Source organism: Callionymus lyra, chromosome 13 (assembly GCF_982586985.1).
Source record: "Callionymus lyra chromosome 13, fCalLyr1.hap1.1, whole genome shotgun sequence".
NCBI lineage: Eukaryota > Metazoa > Chordata > Actinopteri > Syngnathiformes > Callionymidae > Callionymus > Callionymus lyra.
The window spans coordinates 4,706,263-4,721,300 of NC_141830.1; the positions used below are offsets into that span (position 1 = coordinate 4,706,263).

The following is a 15,038-nucleotide window of genomic DNA, read 5'->3' on the forward strand; positions in this document are numbered from 1 at the left end:
ATGCTTAAATTTACATTATATATAGATTTGTAACCCATAACATTACTGTAACTCTGCGTCTTATTCTCTCACTCGACTTTAAATTTCAGTGTTCATAGATCCTCCTCTGCAGCAAAGTTATCATCCCCTGATACCTCCACTGCTCCCTTGTGTTACCACTAGGAATATATCAATTAATTTATAAATGTACTAGTCCTCACACCATCCTTTCACACTACATACTAATAAAGGTTTCACCACAATAATAACATATAGAATGACATAGTTGGTATTTATTCAAATAAATAGTTTGATGTTTATCAGGATTTTGAAAAGAAAAAAAAAGTTAAATTGTTAACTGCGTTTCCCTATAACCTTAAAACTAAGTAGACGGTCTGTGAAGTTGACAAGTTGGTGAAAGAAAAATACGAGGACTGACAATGTGGAACAAAGTGCAAACAACCCTGCAAGTGTAAAGATTATTAAGCGATTGTGAATTGTTTTAACACTTAGAATAAACCAGTCGAATAAAAATATTATTAGAGTCTTCCCTGTTTTAAGATTTATAAGGTTTTGAGAAAAATGGAAATAAAAGAAGAACACTCAGTATAATCATATACTAGAACAACACGAATTATGTAAACAAATCCAATAATCTAGTCTGAATCTAGTCTAGCTCTGCTGTTAGCAGTGTCTGCTTCACCAGCGCGGGTATGTGACATCAATGCAAATATAGTTATTAAACTGCTTGGATCGGATGCGTGCATCGCAGCTTTTTAACTAATACACAATCCGACTTTCATTCTGCAAAATTGGAGATCGTTTAATTTTTCTTCTGCAATCTTGAAAATCTATCTGAAAATTGCAGACTGCAGATGGGTATTTTGAATACTGGACAGAAACAAACATGAAGCCTCAGTTGTGTAAACGCAATTGTGAAGCATTTGATTAGAGATCCATCCGAAAACACATTTCACAAATAAATGCATTATTATAAAACTGTTGCAATAGAACGACAACTTGACAATGACTTCTCTTTCCACCCTGTGTGACATCTGTATCGTCTCATATTTAGGACTAAGAAGACTCCATCATTCCTGGTGGGATAATCCACCGCCTGGTGGAATGTAGGCAGTGGAAAGTCCAGGATGGCATGATTAGAATCTCCAGAGATGATAATAAAAGCATAAGGACGCAGATTCTGAAGTCTAGCTGTCATTGTGTGAATCTTCTCACAGGCAGATGGAGACGCTGCCCCCTGAGGAATGTAAACACGCGATCACATGACTGAACTCGTGTGGTAGATAGTATGGCCGCAGGCTGACAGACAATACTTCTAAATCCTGACAACACAAGACTTTCTTCACAGTAACGTGTCCCGGGCTACACCAGCGTTTATTCACGTATATGATGAGACCTCCTCCTCTGCTCTTACAACCGGCACTTACGGTGGTGAAGCCTGTGTTGCTGTGTGCTGGCTGGAAAAACAATTTCCCCAAGGAGACCTCCAGAGGGATCAATAAAGTCTATCTATCTAGTTATCTATTGTATGTGGAAGAAAGATACAATTTGGCATAGTATTTATTCTATTCTTGATCTAAACGACCTACAACATTGTGTGCAAGTTTACCTGGAAAACAATATGACATAATAATATTGTTGCCAACAAGAATGTAAATTATCATAAATAATCATTTACTGCACATTGGTGATTAAAACATCCATGAATATGAATGTAGGGCAAACATGCAGTGCATTATCTCAATGTGGGCTTTGAGTGCAATCTGCCGTACTCCTCGCCCACTCCACTGTACCAGCTAATGCAGAGACGGACTAATGGAGTGGATCAAAATGTAACAACACACTTTGGAGTGAAAGCACACAGAAAATCAACTATGTATAACACTCTTATATTATATATACATGAACGCACTCACACATGCAACTTAACCAAAACTAATTATTGACCCAGCCAGGAGTTAACTTATCCTAGATGTTGTTGCCTGGATTTATAACCATTAGCCAAGCTTGTTAGAGGTTGAGCATATTTGAGATAGAAACAGAAGTAACCTGAACGCAACACCAGATAAATATGTTCTGATCATCTCAGAATCAGAATCAGAATCAGAATCAGAAAACCTTTATTAGTCCCGCGAGGGGAAATTCGGTTTAACAGCAGCAAGAGAAATAAAAACACCCAGAAATAAAAACGAGAAATAGAATAAAAGATAAATCTGCGCTATATAATATATACACAATCATATTTACATAAATAACAAGAGGTGCAGTTAAATAGTTATCTTGGTGTGTTCTTATTGTGGAGTCTGATGGCAGTCTCTCCCATTCAAAAGAGTTGAACAGCAGGCAATTATTTACAGAGCCAGTGACTTTCCCCCCAAGATAGGTAGACATAAAAACAAGTTAGTGCGCATTTAGGAGACATCTCAGTTTTTTTTTTTTTTTTAAACACAAAGTGACCTTAAACATACTTTAAAACCAACATCCTTATCTGGGTATGTACTCCTAACTCTCGAGTTTCTAATACCTTCTGAAAAGACATTTTACATAGGTGTATGTTTCTTACATTTGTTCTAGATATTTTAACATGTTCGTTTAAAAGTCTCTATAGATTGGGACTCTCGATGGGTCGGCGACTAGTGTGGACATCTGAGTGTCGCGCTCCCCGAGAACCAACGGATAAACTTCGTCACTACTTGAAACAAAAGTATTTTAAGAGCCCTATTTGGAATGTGGAAGGAGCACCACGCAAGGCAAAGAACAAATAGACCCAAATAAACAAGGTAATGGTACAAGCCGACAAACTGACAAGGAAGACATGCTAACACGATAAGCTAACAACATGACAAGATTTGACTCGATAAGCAAACAGATTCAAAACATGCAAGACGACATCAAGACAGAATTAAAGACTTTTAAAGAGGACATCACGACAACAGATTGAGAGATCTGGCAAAATCAAGGGATGACTTTGTACAGAAACTGACGAAAATCGAGCGAGTCGCTGCGAGTACTCGTTAAAAGACAAGAAATGCTGTCTGAAAAACTTGAAGATTTAGAGTCCAGGTCCAGGTGGAACAATATGAGAATCTACGGGGTTCGGGAAAACACGGAGTCACGGAATGTCTCTCTAGCTAACTTTGTGGACACATAGTAAGTAAGTAAGTAAGTAAGTAAGTAAGTAATATTTATTTATATAGCGCTTTTCGAGACCAGGGTCACAAAGCGCTTTAACAATCAAAACAATACTCAAAAAAGTACATACTTTAAAGATCAAGATAATACTGAGAACAACACAGGAGTTCGAGAAATTCAAGGAAAAGCCTGAACAAATAGAAACGTCTTAAGATGTTTCTTAAAGGAGTCAGTAGATCCATCAAGAGCAAAGAGAGAGGAAGACTCTCCTCACATGGCTCCGTGAGGAGTTATCACTGGACATGAAGCTGCAGATTCAACGAGCCCACAAATCTACAGCACCCAAGCCTGTAGCTGGACAACCTCTCAGGTCTATAGTTCTTCACTTTCAACAGTTCACCGTCAAGGAGTTCGTTCTTAAGAAGGCCTGGGAGAAGAGAAACTCGAGGACCACCGGATCTACTTTGACCACGACGATACTGTTAATATGATGCAGCAGCACGGATCCTATGTTCGTTTCCAAACACCACTGGACAAGATTCGTATCCACTAGGATTGAGGAGTGAGGACGTACGCCTCAGTGGCGGAGGCCAGCAAGGATCTACAGAAGAGAGGATATCGAGTGGATGATGCATCTGCCAGTGACATCCAGGTCAACAACACTTTTCAGAAGCCCCGCGGTTTTAAACTTAGAAACTGGAAATGAGTCAATGTCAACGAAACAGGCAGAAGAACAAGAGGATGACTGCAAACAGTGTCTGAAAAACATGGTATCGTATTTATAAATAATAAACACAATTTATATATAGATGGGTTCTGTGATATTAATACACGTTGTTTTTTGGGAAGAATGACTTTGGCCTTGAGTCCAGCATTGTTTGCTTTATATATAGAACCACTGGCTCAGATAATCAGACAAAGTAACTCAATTGAAGGAGTAGAAATTAACAGACAAAAACATATCATTAGATTATTTGCTGATGACGTGTTAATATATTTACAAAACCCAGTGAATTCCTTCTCTTCACTCATGAAAATATTAGATCAATTTTTGATATATTCTGGTTTTTAAATTAACATTCACAAAAGAAAAATACCAATGTTGAGTCGTTTACCTAGTCAAGAACGAAATGAAAATAAATTAGAATAATTAAATATTTAGGAATTAATATTTCCAATAATCTTTCCACATTATATGAGAACAATTATAAAACCATTGATACAATTAGGAAAAACATAGAACAATGGTCCACATATCCCACGGGATTGAGCGACAGAATCAGAGCAATCAAAATGAATATACTGTCATGTCTGCTGTACTTATTTCAATCGCTGCCAACTCATATTCCATAAACTCAGTTTAATGCATATGATAAACTTATTACACGGTTTATATGGAAAGAAAAACGTCCCAGGATAAGATACTGCATGATCCAGCTCCCTAGAGAAGGTGGTGGAATGGCACCTCCGAACTTGAAAGAATATTACCATGCAGCCCAACTAAGACATTACTATGCTGGTGTAGTGATGAATATTTAGCACGATGGAAGGACGTAGAAATACAAGAACGATTCCCAATCCAAACACTAATGGGGGAAAGAGAAATGCCATTAAATATAAAGATTTTTTCGAAGTATTGTTACATTTTCTTTAGAGATATGGTTTATGATAATTAAGAAATTAAAATTGGGCAAAGAAATTGGATTATTAAAATGGATTGCATATAACAGCGGATTAATTCCTAACAAATCAGACAGAACTTATAGACAATGAACAACAAACGGATTAAAAACTATATATACGATTTTTAAAAAAGGGAATATTCGACAATTTGAAGAAATAGAAAAAACATTTAACTTAACGAATCAGGATGTCTTTCAATACTTACAATTAAGAGATTATTACGATAAGAAAAATCAAAACTAATGAAGATGCAATACATCCAATTGTTAAGATTATAATGCAAGCATACAAGATGCTTGTTCCAAAGGCCGTCTCTGTTCTATATCGCTGCCTGATGCAATCAAAAAAATAAATAACATTATACTTAAAGAAAAAATGGGAAAAGGAAATCGGGGGAATGATGCCAATGGAGTCACTGGATTAAATGTGGGAAATTCACATAAGAACTACACAATCATTCATGTGGTGGGAGTTTGTGTGGAAAAATCAAACTAGATAATAACCAAGATTTGGTTAAAACACCTGAAATGAGGCAGTGGATCAACACTGTTGAAGCCTCTACGCTTGTAAATTGATAATACACTATCATCGTTTTGTAAAGGACTGGGGGAAATGGCATGAATATCAACATCATCAGCAATCGGTGCAGTAGGTTTCACTAAATTTTAACATATGTATTTTCATTGATTAGTCAAGTTTAATAAGAATGTATACTACCTTGATTGATCTTGTTATGGAGTAATGGACTTGATTAGACTTGATGTTCCACATTTTCAGTATACTATACAATACATGCAGCACAAGTATTTTTTGTTACGTTTTTTTTTTCAGTTTTTTTTCCAGGGTATCTGTGTGTTTTTTTTATTTTTTATTTCACCTTCTTTACCTTATAATACTTTTTATGCATTTATTTATCTGGTGTGTTCAAACAATTTGTGGCTAAAAAACATACAATTTCTTGTTTTTTCTTTCAATGGCAGTCATGTTGAGGATTTCATATCTCGATGCATGTGTGTCGGAAAATGTGTGATAAAAACAAAGTCTCTATGGATTATGTATTTTCACATCTGTGTATATGTTGAAAACCTTTTTTGTTCACATTTTATCAGATCTTTCTTCTTATAAACAGTCCCACACATAACTGCAGATACATTCAGAATATTTTTAAGTGTACCTGCTTCTCGCACTGGCCATAGTCTGCACCTTGGTCTGGTTGAAAGTAGCAAGTGTCACCACGGTTCTTTGCCAGCTCAATAAGGCTCATGCCGGTCCTTACTGTTGCATTTCGTGCATGGACAAAAACCATTACCTGTAAAGAAAAAAGATAGAAAAGAGTGACCGTTAGAACAAGACACTTCAATTAAGACGAAACCACAATTGAAAAACTTATTTTCAAGCCTTTCACTCCTAGAAAATGTGGATAAATTGCAATTATTCTGTAATTCAATTCAGTTCAATTCAATTATTCTATAATCAATCATCTTGATTTAGCAGACATTTTAAATAATCCCTTGATTAATAGGTTATGTTTCATATTAAAGTAAAATGAAGTAATTGTAACTCTGCATTAAAACGTCACAGTCAAATGCTCTAAGATAAGATAAGATCAGGTCACTCTGCTCTGTGTAAGTAAAGTGATACGATGAGTTGCACACATATTGTCTCTGAGAAATATATATTTTTTGTAACCTTCCACAACAGTCATGGCCATCTTAGAAGCCAGATATTTTCTGTCCGATCAAACACGCAGGAATAACGGGAGGCGTTGATCTGAACATAAATAATAATCTGCCATTTCGTTACACTTTGTTTGTTTTTCTGACTTTGCATATTTAACTTAACAAGCATTTTCTCTTATTCCTGTGTCTTTGTCCTTCTTTACCACAGACACATACTTTTACTGGGGAGGGTTTGGTTAGTCGGAAGAAAACCCAATAAAAGCCTTACAATTTCAGTTACTTCAGTAACTTGGCACAAAATACACGGAAGGAATACAAGTTCAACTAATGGATCGTTCCATCTGCTTTCGATTTATTATGCAGTCTACAATGTAGTGAGTAATGTAAGTAAGTACATTTTATTTATATAGCGCTTTTCTAGACCAGGGTCACAAAGCGCTTAAACAATCAAAACAATACTCAATAAAATATATATTTAAAAGGTCAAGATAACACCGAGAAGAACACAGTAGTTCCAGAAAATAAAGGAAAAGCTTGCACAAATAAAAATGTCTTAAGAATAATAATAATATATTAGATTACTCTACTCTCTACTCTACTAGTAGAGATTGGAATTCCAATTCATTGCTGCTGTTTATTCTGACTGTCGACTCTAGCAAAGAGTTATAGGCAGGGAACAGTACAATGTGTCTGTTTGTACAAAACTCTCTTTTAATGGAAATATTTACATTAGAAAATGTTCTTAAGCCCCGCCCACCAGAAATTATTCATTTTTTTCCTTAAAATAAAGGCCATTGCCAAGATTTCAGAAGGGGGGAACTTATACCTACAACTTTAAAACAGAGCATCGTCGTGATAACATTTGAAACGTTAGTTAGTCTTCGTGATCCTGGTCTAGAAAGGTGCATCACAAATAACCATTACATACTCACTTACTTAGTCTAAAAGGTTGGGTTTTTACTTTATTTGCCCTTTAAGATACGTAATTTCTACCACAAATATAAAACCATCAACATTCTAAAAGGATACTAAAGACTGTTAACCCAGGTGTTTGTCTGCAGGAGGCTGAAGAAACAATGTATTCATTGTCTAAAACTGGGCTTCCTTTAACACTTTTTATACACTATGCGATGTCTGTTCGCATCTAAAGTCTGGAATTCAATTTTTTGCATAAAGCATTGCTTTGGTTTCTCGAAATACATAAACTCTCCTCTTTCAACACCAACAACTCATAATACAAGAGACACTGTGCTTTCCAGTGTTTTATTAAATTCCCTTGCATATTAAATACGTTTAATTATTGCCAGATTCTCATACTTTTAAAATCAAATGCTCTGTAACTAGAACTCACCTGGTGACCTGCCCTGACCTGCTCCAGAACCTTGTTGTAGCAGACCTCCTCCATGTCGTGTAGCTGCTGGATCTAAGTTGGACAGAAGATGATACAAAATCAAATTACATTCATACAGCGGTCAAAAATAAGAAATATTTACCTTATTGGTGCTTTTGACTCCAACAAAAGTTTGTCCAAGAGGCACAGGTCTGAAGCGCCCATCAAAGAAAAATAGGCCGATGTAGGGGTTAACGTGTAGAAAGGATGCCACATCCAAGTAGTTTGGCAGTGTAGCAGAAAGTCCTAAAATCCTGATCATGCTCTGTGTTGACTCCACCTGTTCAAAACAAGGCAAAACTCACTGTAAATGGAAGAGAGAAAAATAATATTGACTACTATGCTTGATGTACTGCACCTGTCTAATAGTCCTGGCCACCAGACTCTCCAGAACCGGACCACGATCTTCATGGAGCAGGTGAACTTCATCAAGAATTAGAAGACGCACAATTTGAGACAGAGCAATGTCCCCGACACTTTTCCTCGTCACAACATCCCACTTCTCTGGAGTCGTTACTAGCATCTGCAAAACAACAATTCAGTCGGTCAATACAGTATGTTTAAAATTGTTACAACAACAGATAAAACAGCTAACCTGTTTGTAAATACATTTGAAAATATAAAAGTCTAGCAGCTAAATCTACCACTGCACCACCGTGGACAACGCAATTTCTGTCCAGTCCACTGTGATTTATAGGGATTTGGCTCTACTATCAACTTTGTCCATGATTAAATGTTTGCAAGTCAGACAAAACATAAGAGCACCAGTATGTAGTGTAGAACAAGGTTTTATAAACGTTGACATGAACATCAAGCAAAAAGGTTGGTGGAAAAAGTAAACAAGTAATAACACCATCTCCACACATCTGTATATTTGGAGTACCTCCACCTGACCTCTTTGTATCTACAGAACATGCAAACGCAATTGCGTTTTCCTCACTGATGGCACGAAGACTTGTTCTTCTGCAGTGGACCACCATCATTTAAGAGTTGGGTTCAAGAACTTCTCTCTATGTTACAGTTGGAGGGAGAAGTTGAGATACGGTCGGTCTGGTTTGGAGAGGTTTCATGAAACCTGGTCCCCTTTCATGCAACATGTTGGAGAACTGAAACTTGCATAGGATATTGGCAGTTTGGGTTTTGTTTTTGTTTTTTCTGTCATATATATGGACTATTGTTGTTTTTTTGTTCGTTTTTTTTTTGTCTGTTTGTAAAAATGTATCAATGCATCATTGTACGTCAGTAGTTGATTCGTTTTATGTGTATGTATATATATATATATGTATTTATTGTAGTATATATATTTTTGTGTTCTACCTTTGATTTTTTTTTCGTGTGTGTGTCAAGGTGTATGTCTTAATATCTGAAAATCAATCAATGATCTTTTAAAAAAATAAAAAGTGGAAAAAGGAGCCATTAAGATTTATAGTTGGATAATTAACTGTAACACTAGGAAGGAGTGTCTCACAATGCAGTCATTTTTCTCAGATTTTAGAATAGAGGGATTGTTCTGGACTGTAGTAAATTAATTAAATCAAAGCATGGACATCTATTATATGAGCAGATGTGTGCTTAATGATTTGTATGGAAGACAATCCAATGGATAGAAAGCTCTAGATATTTTAACTCTCACAGCAAGCATTGCTAAAACTTACAATAATATGTTCTATTCCATTCTGTAATCTTTAACCAAGTCTAAGTTATGAATAGGTGAACTGTGTGGCAAAGTGTCAGTTGGTGTTAAATTCCCATTTGAGTGCCCCTGTAAAAGTTCATTAAATCCCCCTAAGTTTGCATTTGAATCAATTGCTTGAGCCATTAGAGACTGGCAGACCCCGGGAAAATTAAGTGGCTGCTGCCTAATTGAAGGAACTGGTTAATCTAAATGGAGGTTCTGGCAAACGGAGCACAAGCTAAAGTGCTTTCTTAATTGCTTCACAAACACACCGAAGGTAAAGCACAGGAAGTGTGCCATTGATTGTTAGGAAGTGGGTTTTTAATCTATTCATCAATCAAACACCAACAGACAGGAATCAATCCTCTGGATCCACAAGTTTTAAAAAGACGTCAATATTTTTAGGAGAAGTGAAATCAGAGAAAGTAGTTTATGTCCACAAGGCTTTGGATTTAGTCCTCGGTTAACATTACTATCTCTCATCACCCCTGCTTACAAAAATACTAAATCCATATATTTATTTTTAACAAAACATTTTGGGCAGTGCGTAATACAAAGTGTGCACAAATGTGTTTAATAAAGAGAACAACATGGAGACACAATCTGACCAAGAGGAATCAGTACAAAGAGAAACACAGGTATATCATATATTAAAATGTTTTGTATGATTATTTAAGACGACCGCTTTGTAACAAAGCTTGGTATAGGGGTGTTCATTTGGAATTGCACTCCCTTTAGATGGAATAATGGGCTGGAAATCAAATATGTTTAAGGGCAATCTGCATGACCGTTTCCTTTAAAATGTACGTTTCCATGGCTACCACAGCAACTATTAAGAGATAAGGAAAGCTTTAAATTGATAGTTCACCCAAAATTCAAATTTCCCTTTTTTTCTACTCAGCCTCATGTCGACAAAGAGTTGGGAAAAAAAATGTATATCCGTTTTAACATAGAGACTCGCACTCAGTTGTGGTTATAGTGACACGTGACATATTTGCAGTAGATGGTAAATGAGGCCTGTCGACATTTTTTGCCGAGTGTCTGGAAAAATAAGGTAGACTTTTCTAGATCCAAGGGGACATTAGAGCCGTGTCAATGCTTATGTCTACTTTCAATAACTTTGTTCGGTTTGAAAATAAATGCAACAAGTCAAACTTGTGTGAAAAGTCCTTCTGAGAGTTAGAGAGGTTTGGTCTTGCATCGAAGCAGAAGTCTAACATGCAGATGGGGAATATTAATTGCAATAAGACCCATAATCCAAATGAAAAAAATTATAATAATTTCGGAAAGATTTGTTCAAGAAATCAACACATCACATCAGTCACATCAGGAGGAAAAACGGTGATGTTCCATTTGTGTCAGCAGTCACTCCCCAACTGTCCTCCACCACTGTGTAATGTGCCGATGCTCATGAGCGAACAGCAGGGACCTCTGGTGAGTGACACAACACAGTATGTCACTGATGTGAATCAGTAGACAGGTGTTATCCACTGAAAGTACCAGAGCTTTCATTTTAAAATCTCTAAGTTCTGCTCTGAGGCAAAACAGAAAATGGGACGTAAAAATACTAAACGTTGCAGAAATGCAGGCTCTGTGAAACACAACACAATTTTGGCTTCATAGAGTAACGGTTCGTAGGCTTTTGCAATGACTTCCGTCTTTGGAATAGAGGCGGAAAGTAGGAAGTGATGAATGTGGAAAAGAAGTCTGAACATGTACCGTATTTTCCGGACTATAAGTCTCACCAGCCATAAAATACATAATAAAGAAGTAAAAACATATATAAGACGCACTGGAGTATAAGTCGCATTTTTGGGGGAAATTGATTTGATAAAATCCAACACCAAGAACAGACATGTGATCTTGAAAGACAATTTAAAATAAAACTAGAGGCAACAACAGAATAATTGTACTTTACGTTACATGAACTGAGAACCTGGTATGTTAACATAACATATGAAGAGTTATTCAGAGAACTATAGCATAAATAACTAACAAGTTTACCAAACCATCCGTGTAACTCCAAATAACTCTTCATCCTCGTGTCACTTTTAAACAACTAACTAACTCCGGAGGTAGAAGATGCTTCCTCTTCTACGTGGAAATGATCAACACAGGCCTAGAGCGCCCTCTTGTGGTTTAGTGTGAAAATAACATGTGAAATGATATACCTGTAATAATGTGTTAATAATTTTACACATAAGTCGCTCCAGAGTATAAGTCTCACCCCCGGACAAACTAGGAAAAAAACTGCCACTTATTGTCCGGAAAATACGGTAATTATATTCAGTGTTATGAGAAATGTTCATGAAGGTCATAAAAAAAAAAAAACAAGCTCTGCTTTACCATAAGACGTTTTAAAACAAAAATTGACCAATGATTTGGAGAAAATGTATGAAAAACATAGTTTTAATAACTTTACTAACACAATTTTAAAAATAATGTTTTAAATAAAATGACAGAAAAACATTTTAAATCACATCCTTATTTATTCTAAAGATGGACAAATTTGTTTAAAAATTAGGAAAATGTATGATTTTCATAAATAAGACATATATATAAAGTAAGAAAAACATAAAAAAAAGCAGAGAGAATTAAAGCATTGAATAATAAAGGGTAAATTTGTCAAAAATCGAATTGAAATTGCAATTTATACATTTTCTGCGACATTCTAAATCTCTCCCTGGAAAAAAACAAACTAAGGAAGATCTGAAGACAACCTCGCACTTGTATGTGTGTGTGTGTGTCCATATGTATGAGTGTGTGTGTCCGCCTGTGCGTGGGTGTACCTGTGTTCGTAAGATTTCTCCTTTGGTGAGCTGCATGTCCCCAGTCAGTTCTTTGACAGCGATGCCCAGTGGTTCCAGTCGCTTGCTGAAGTAATTTGTCATCTCAGCTGCGAGAGCCTTCATCGGTGCCACGTAAACAATCTAGGAGGAAGCACAGGGTAGAAGATAAGCAACATCTAACCCTGAAGGAAAAGAAGTCCAAGAAGAGAAAAAGAAACTATACATTTCTGTTGGTTTCTCATCAAATTAATCTTACAATGTGACATTTCGATGATTTCTTATAACGCATCTGTATCCATCATTTTGATTTAGACAAACAAATGGATCAATTGCAACACAACAGTTTCTTCCTGCATACATACTGCACATAGTAAATACTTGCCTTGAACTCATCCTTTTTGATGACACCACCAGGTTGGATATGTTGGCGGATCTCATGCAGGACGGTCAGCATAGCTATGTTGGTCTTGCCGGCTCCAGTTGGGGCACAGATGAGAAGGTTTTCATTGGTGTAGTAGGCGGTTTCAAACACGATAGATTGAATCCTGTTCAGGCGCTTCATCCCCTTGAAGACAAGCTGTCCAATCTAGACATACATTGACAAAAATGTTAGACTGTACTCTACATATATGTAGACTATATTCGTCTTGTGTTCATCTATAATAACAGAACACGTTTCATTCTTCATTCATCTGAATTTTTGTTATCACTGAGTATTGTCTTCAACCAATCATTCGATTTTTGCCTCTTGTTATGTTGTTTTGAGTTTGTGACCCTTTTAGGGCACCATGAATACGATGTATTGATAAATTTTAACACATGTTTATCTTTTTATTTAATGCATGCGAATTTGCGCCCTTATTGATGTGGTAAATTACGTGAAAAAAATATTGGTTTTGATTAATTGACGGTCTGTTTTCCATGTAGATTCCGTGTCTTCTTCCTCTTTTAACATGCAAATTTATGCTAATATATGCCTAGCACTCACCTTAAGAAAAGCCTGGATGTGGTGGAAATGCGGACATTGCTTCATAATGTGCTGAGTTCTTCAGTGCATTTTATTCTCTCAGTGAAATGTTAAATCTGTCGAGCCTCATTAGTATGTAAATGTATGCAAACGATTCTCAATTGCAAATCCAGCTGTGCCTGCCACATTCATCACTGGGATGCCACAATGCCTGGACCATTTGAAAGTGCGACGGTACTTTTCCCCTCATAGCTCATATGTCGCACTTAGTTCAGGATCTTGTCAGTGTGTTGTAATATTTCATTATTTTCTTCTGTACTTCTACTACTAAAAGAATCCTATGTTGTGTTTACAAAGCTGGTACTAAAGGTTTCTGATCGTTATGTAATGCTGATGGAAAAAAACAACAACAATATTACATGTTTTAATTGGTTGACATTAACATTTTTAAAGAATTTCAAACCTTATAAGAAGTTAAACGCCGGCCCCCTTAAATGGATACATTTTCTACTCATCCCCTAAGGGTTGGAATTATCTTCAGCGTAATCCGTTCTTTTTTGGATTTAAAGACAGAAATATATATCCGTGCTAATGTAGCGACTAGGGCTCACTATGTCCAAAAACTTTGTCAAATAGACAGACCAAAACATCCAAAAACTGCTTACAACTGTCAGCAATGTTGTAAGCTTGTTTTGTTGCAGAAGCTCTTGCACATGCACACTGAAACATTGTGCACAGTGCTGGGAGCTCAATCTGCAATTTCTACAGTATCTTGGAACACAGAAGTCACTTCACTGGATATAAAATCTTTAAGAAAACACAATCATTTGATGGTAACCATGCCAATTACTCAAAAAAAAAGATCGTTAAGAAAAGGATAACCATTTTAAAAATACTAAACCGGTAAGTTGAGCTCTTCATTCAAAATGATTATAGAATGAAAACCAATATAATTCACAGTAAAGTAAGTGAAACGGATCACAAAAGACCATTGCTTTAGAAATAAATGCGAAGTCAAAGAAGACATTACATGTCAGGCAATGAAATGCATTGCTTAAATTAGGCATGAGTACAAATGCAATAATATCAAAAGACTACTTTCTAGCGTTAGCTAAGATTAACTTTTTTTTCCTTTCTTTCAATCGACTATTGAAAGAAAATATGCAATTGGTTTTCTCAGATGAAAACCTTTGGAAGTATTTGAATATTGAATGATGTCCTAACTTAACTGTCAAAACCATTCCCATAGCACAGATTAAAAAAATATATTTTGTGGGTAATTATCAATTTTACTGTAATAAATGATTTATATTTTGCAGAAGTTTCAAATGATCACTTGATTGACTTTTAATATTAAAGTCAATGATACTTCGATAATTGTGCATTAAAGCTCTCGTAAGATTCTGACACGTGTTCACTGGTGGCGGCTCGGATTATTTTCTAATCTTTTTCATATTTTATTTTATTTATTATTATGTATTCCTTTTTAGTTTAAAAATAATCATGAACAGTGATGAATCTGTATCATTGTAGAATTCTTCACACTGATAAACTAAATGTGCATTGATTCATGTTCTGCTAATAATCTTGGTTTGCGTCGTCATTTGTCAAATCCCGTCTTTCTGGGGTTGTGTGGGGTGGTCACTTTGAAAATAGCCCATCGGTAACATCACGTTTATGTCACTCAGCCAATCACACATCATTAAAAAGTGATGGAGAAGTG

General features: G+C 36.0%; 1 protein-coding gene across 1 annotated transcript in view; it reads right to left on the reverse strand.

Annotated features, from left to right (window-relative positions):
• ascc3 (activating signal cointegrator 1 complex subunit 3) overlaps window positions 1-15,038 on the reverse strand; it is a 66,632-nt gene that overhangs the window by 34,414 nt on the left and 17,180 nt on the right. The window contains exons 9-14 of the mRNA XM_087805456.1: window positions 12,731-12,934; window positions 12,349-12,489; window positions 8,243-8,407; window positions 7,988-8,164; window positions 7,846-7,917; window positions 5,990-6,124 (exon numbers count right to left, since the gene is read on the reverse strand). Coding sequence (XP_087661582.1) covers window positions 5,990-6,124; window positions 7,846-7,917; window positions 7,988-8,164; window positions 8,243-8,407; window positions 12,349-12,489; window positions 12,731-12,934 — 894 coding nt within the window. The remainder of the gene's footprint in view (window positions 1-5,989; window positions 6,125-7,845; window positions 7,918-7,987; window positions 8,165-8,242; window positions 8,408-12,348; window positions 12,490-12,730; window positions 12,935-15,038) is intronic.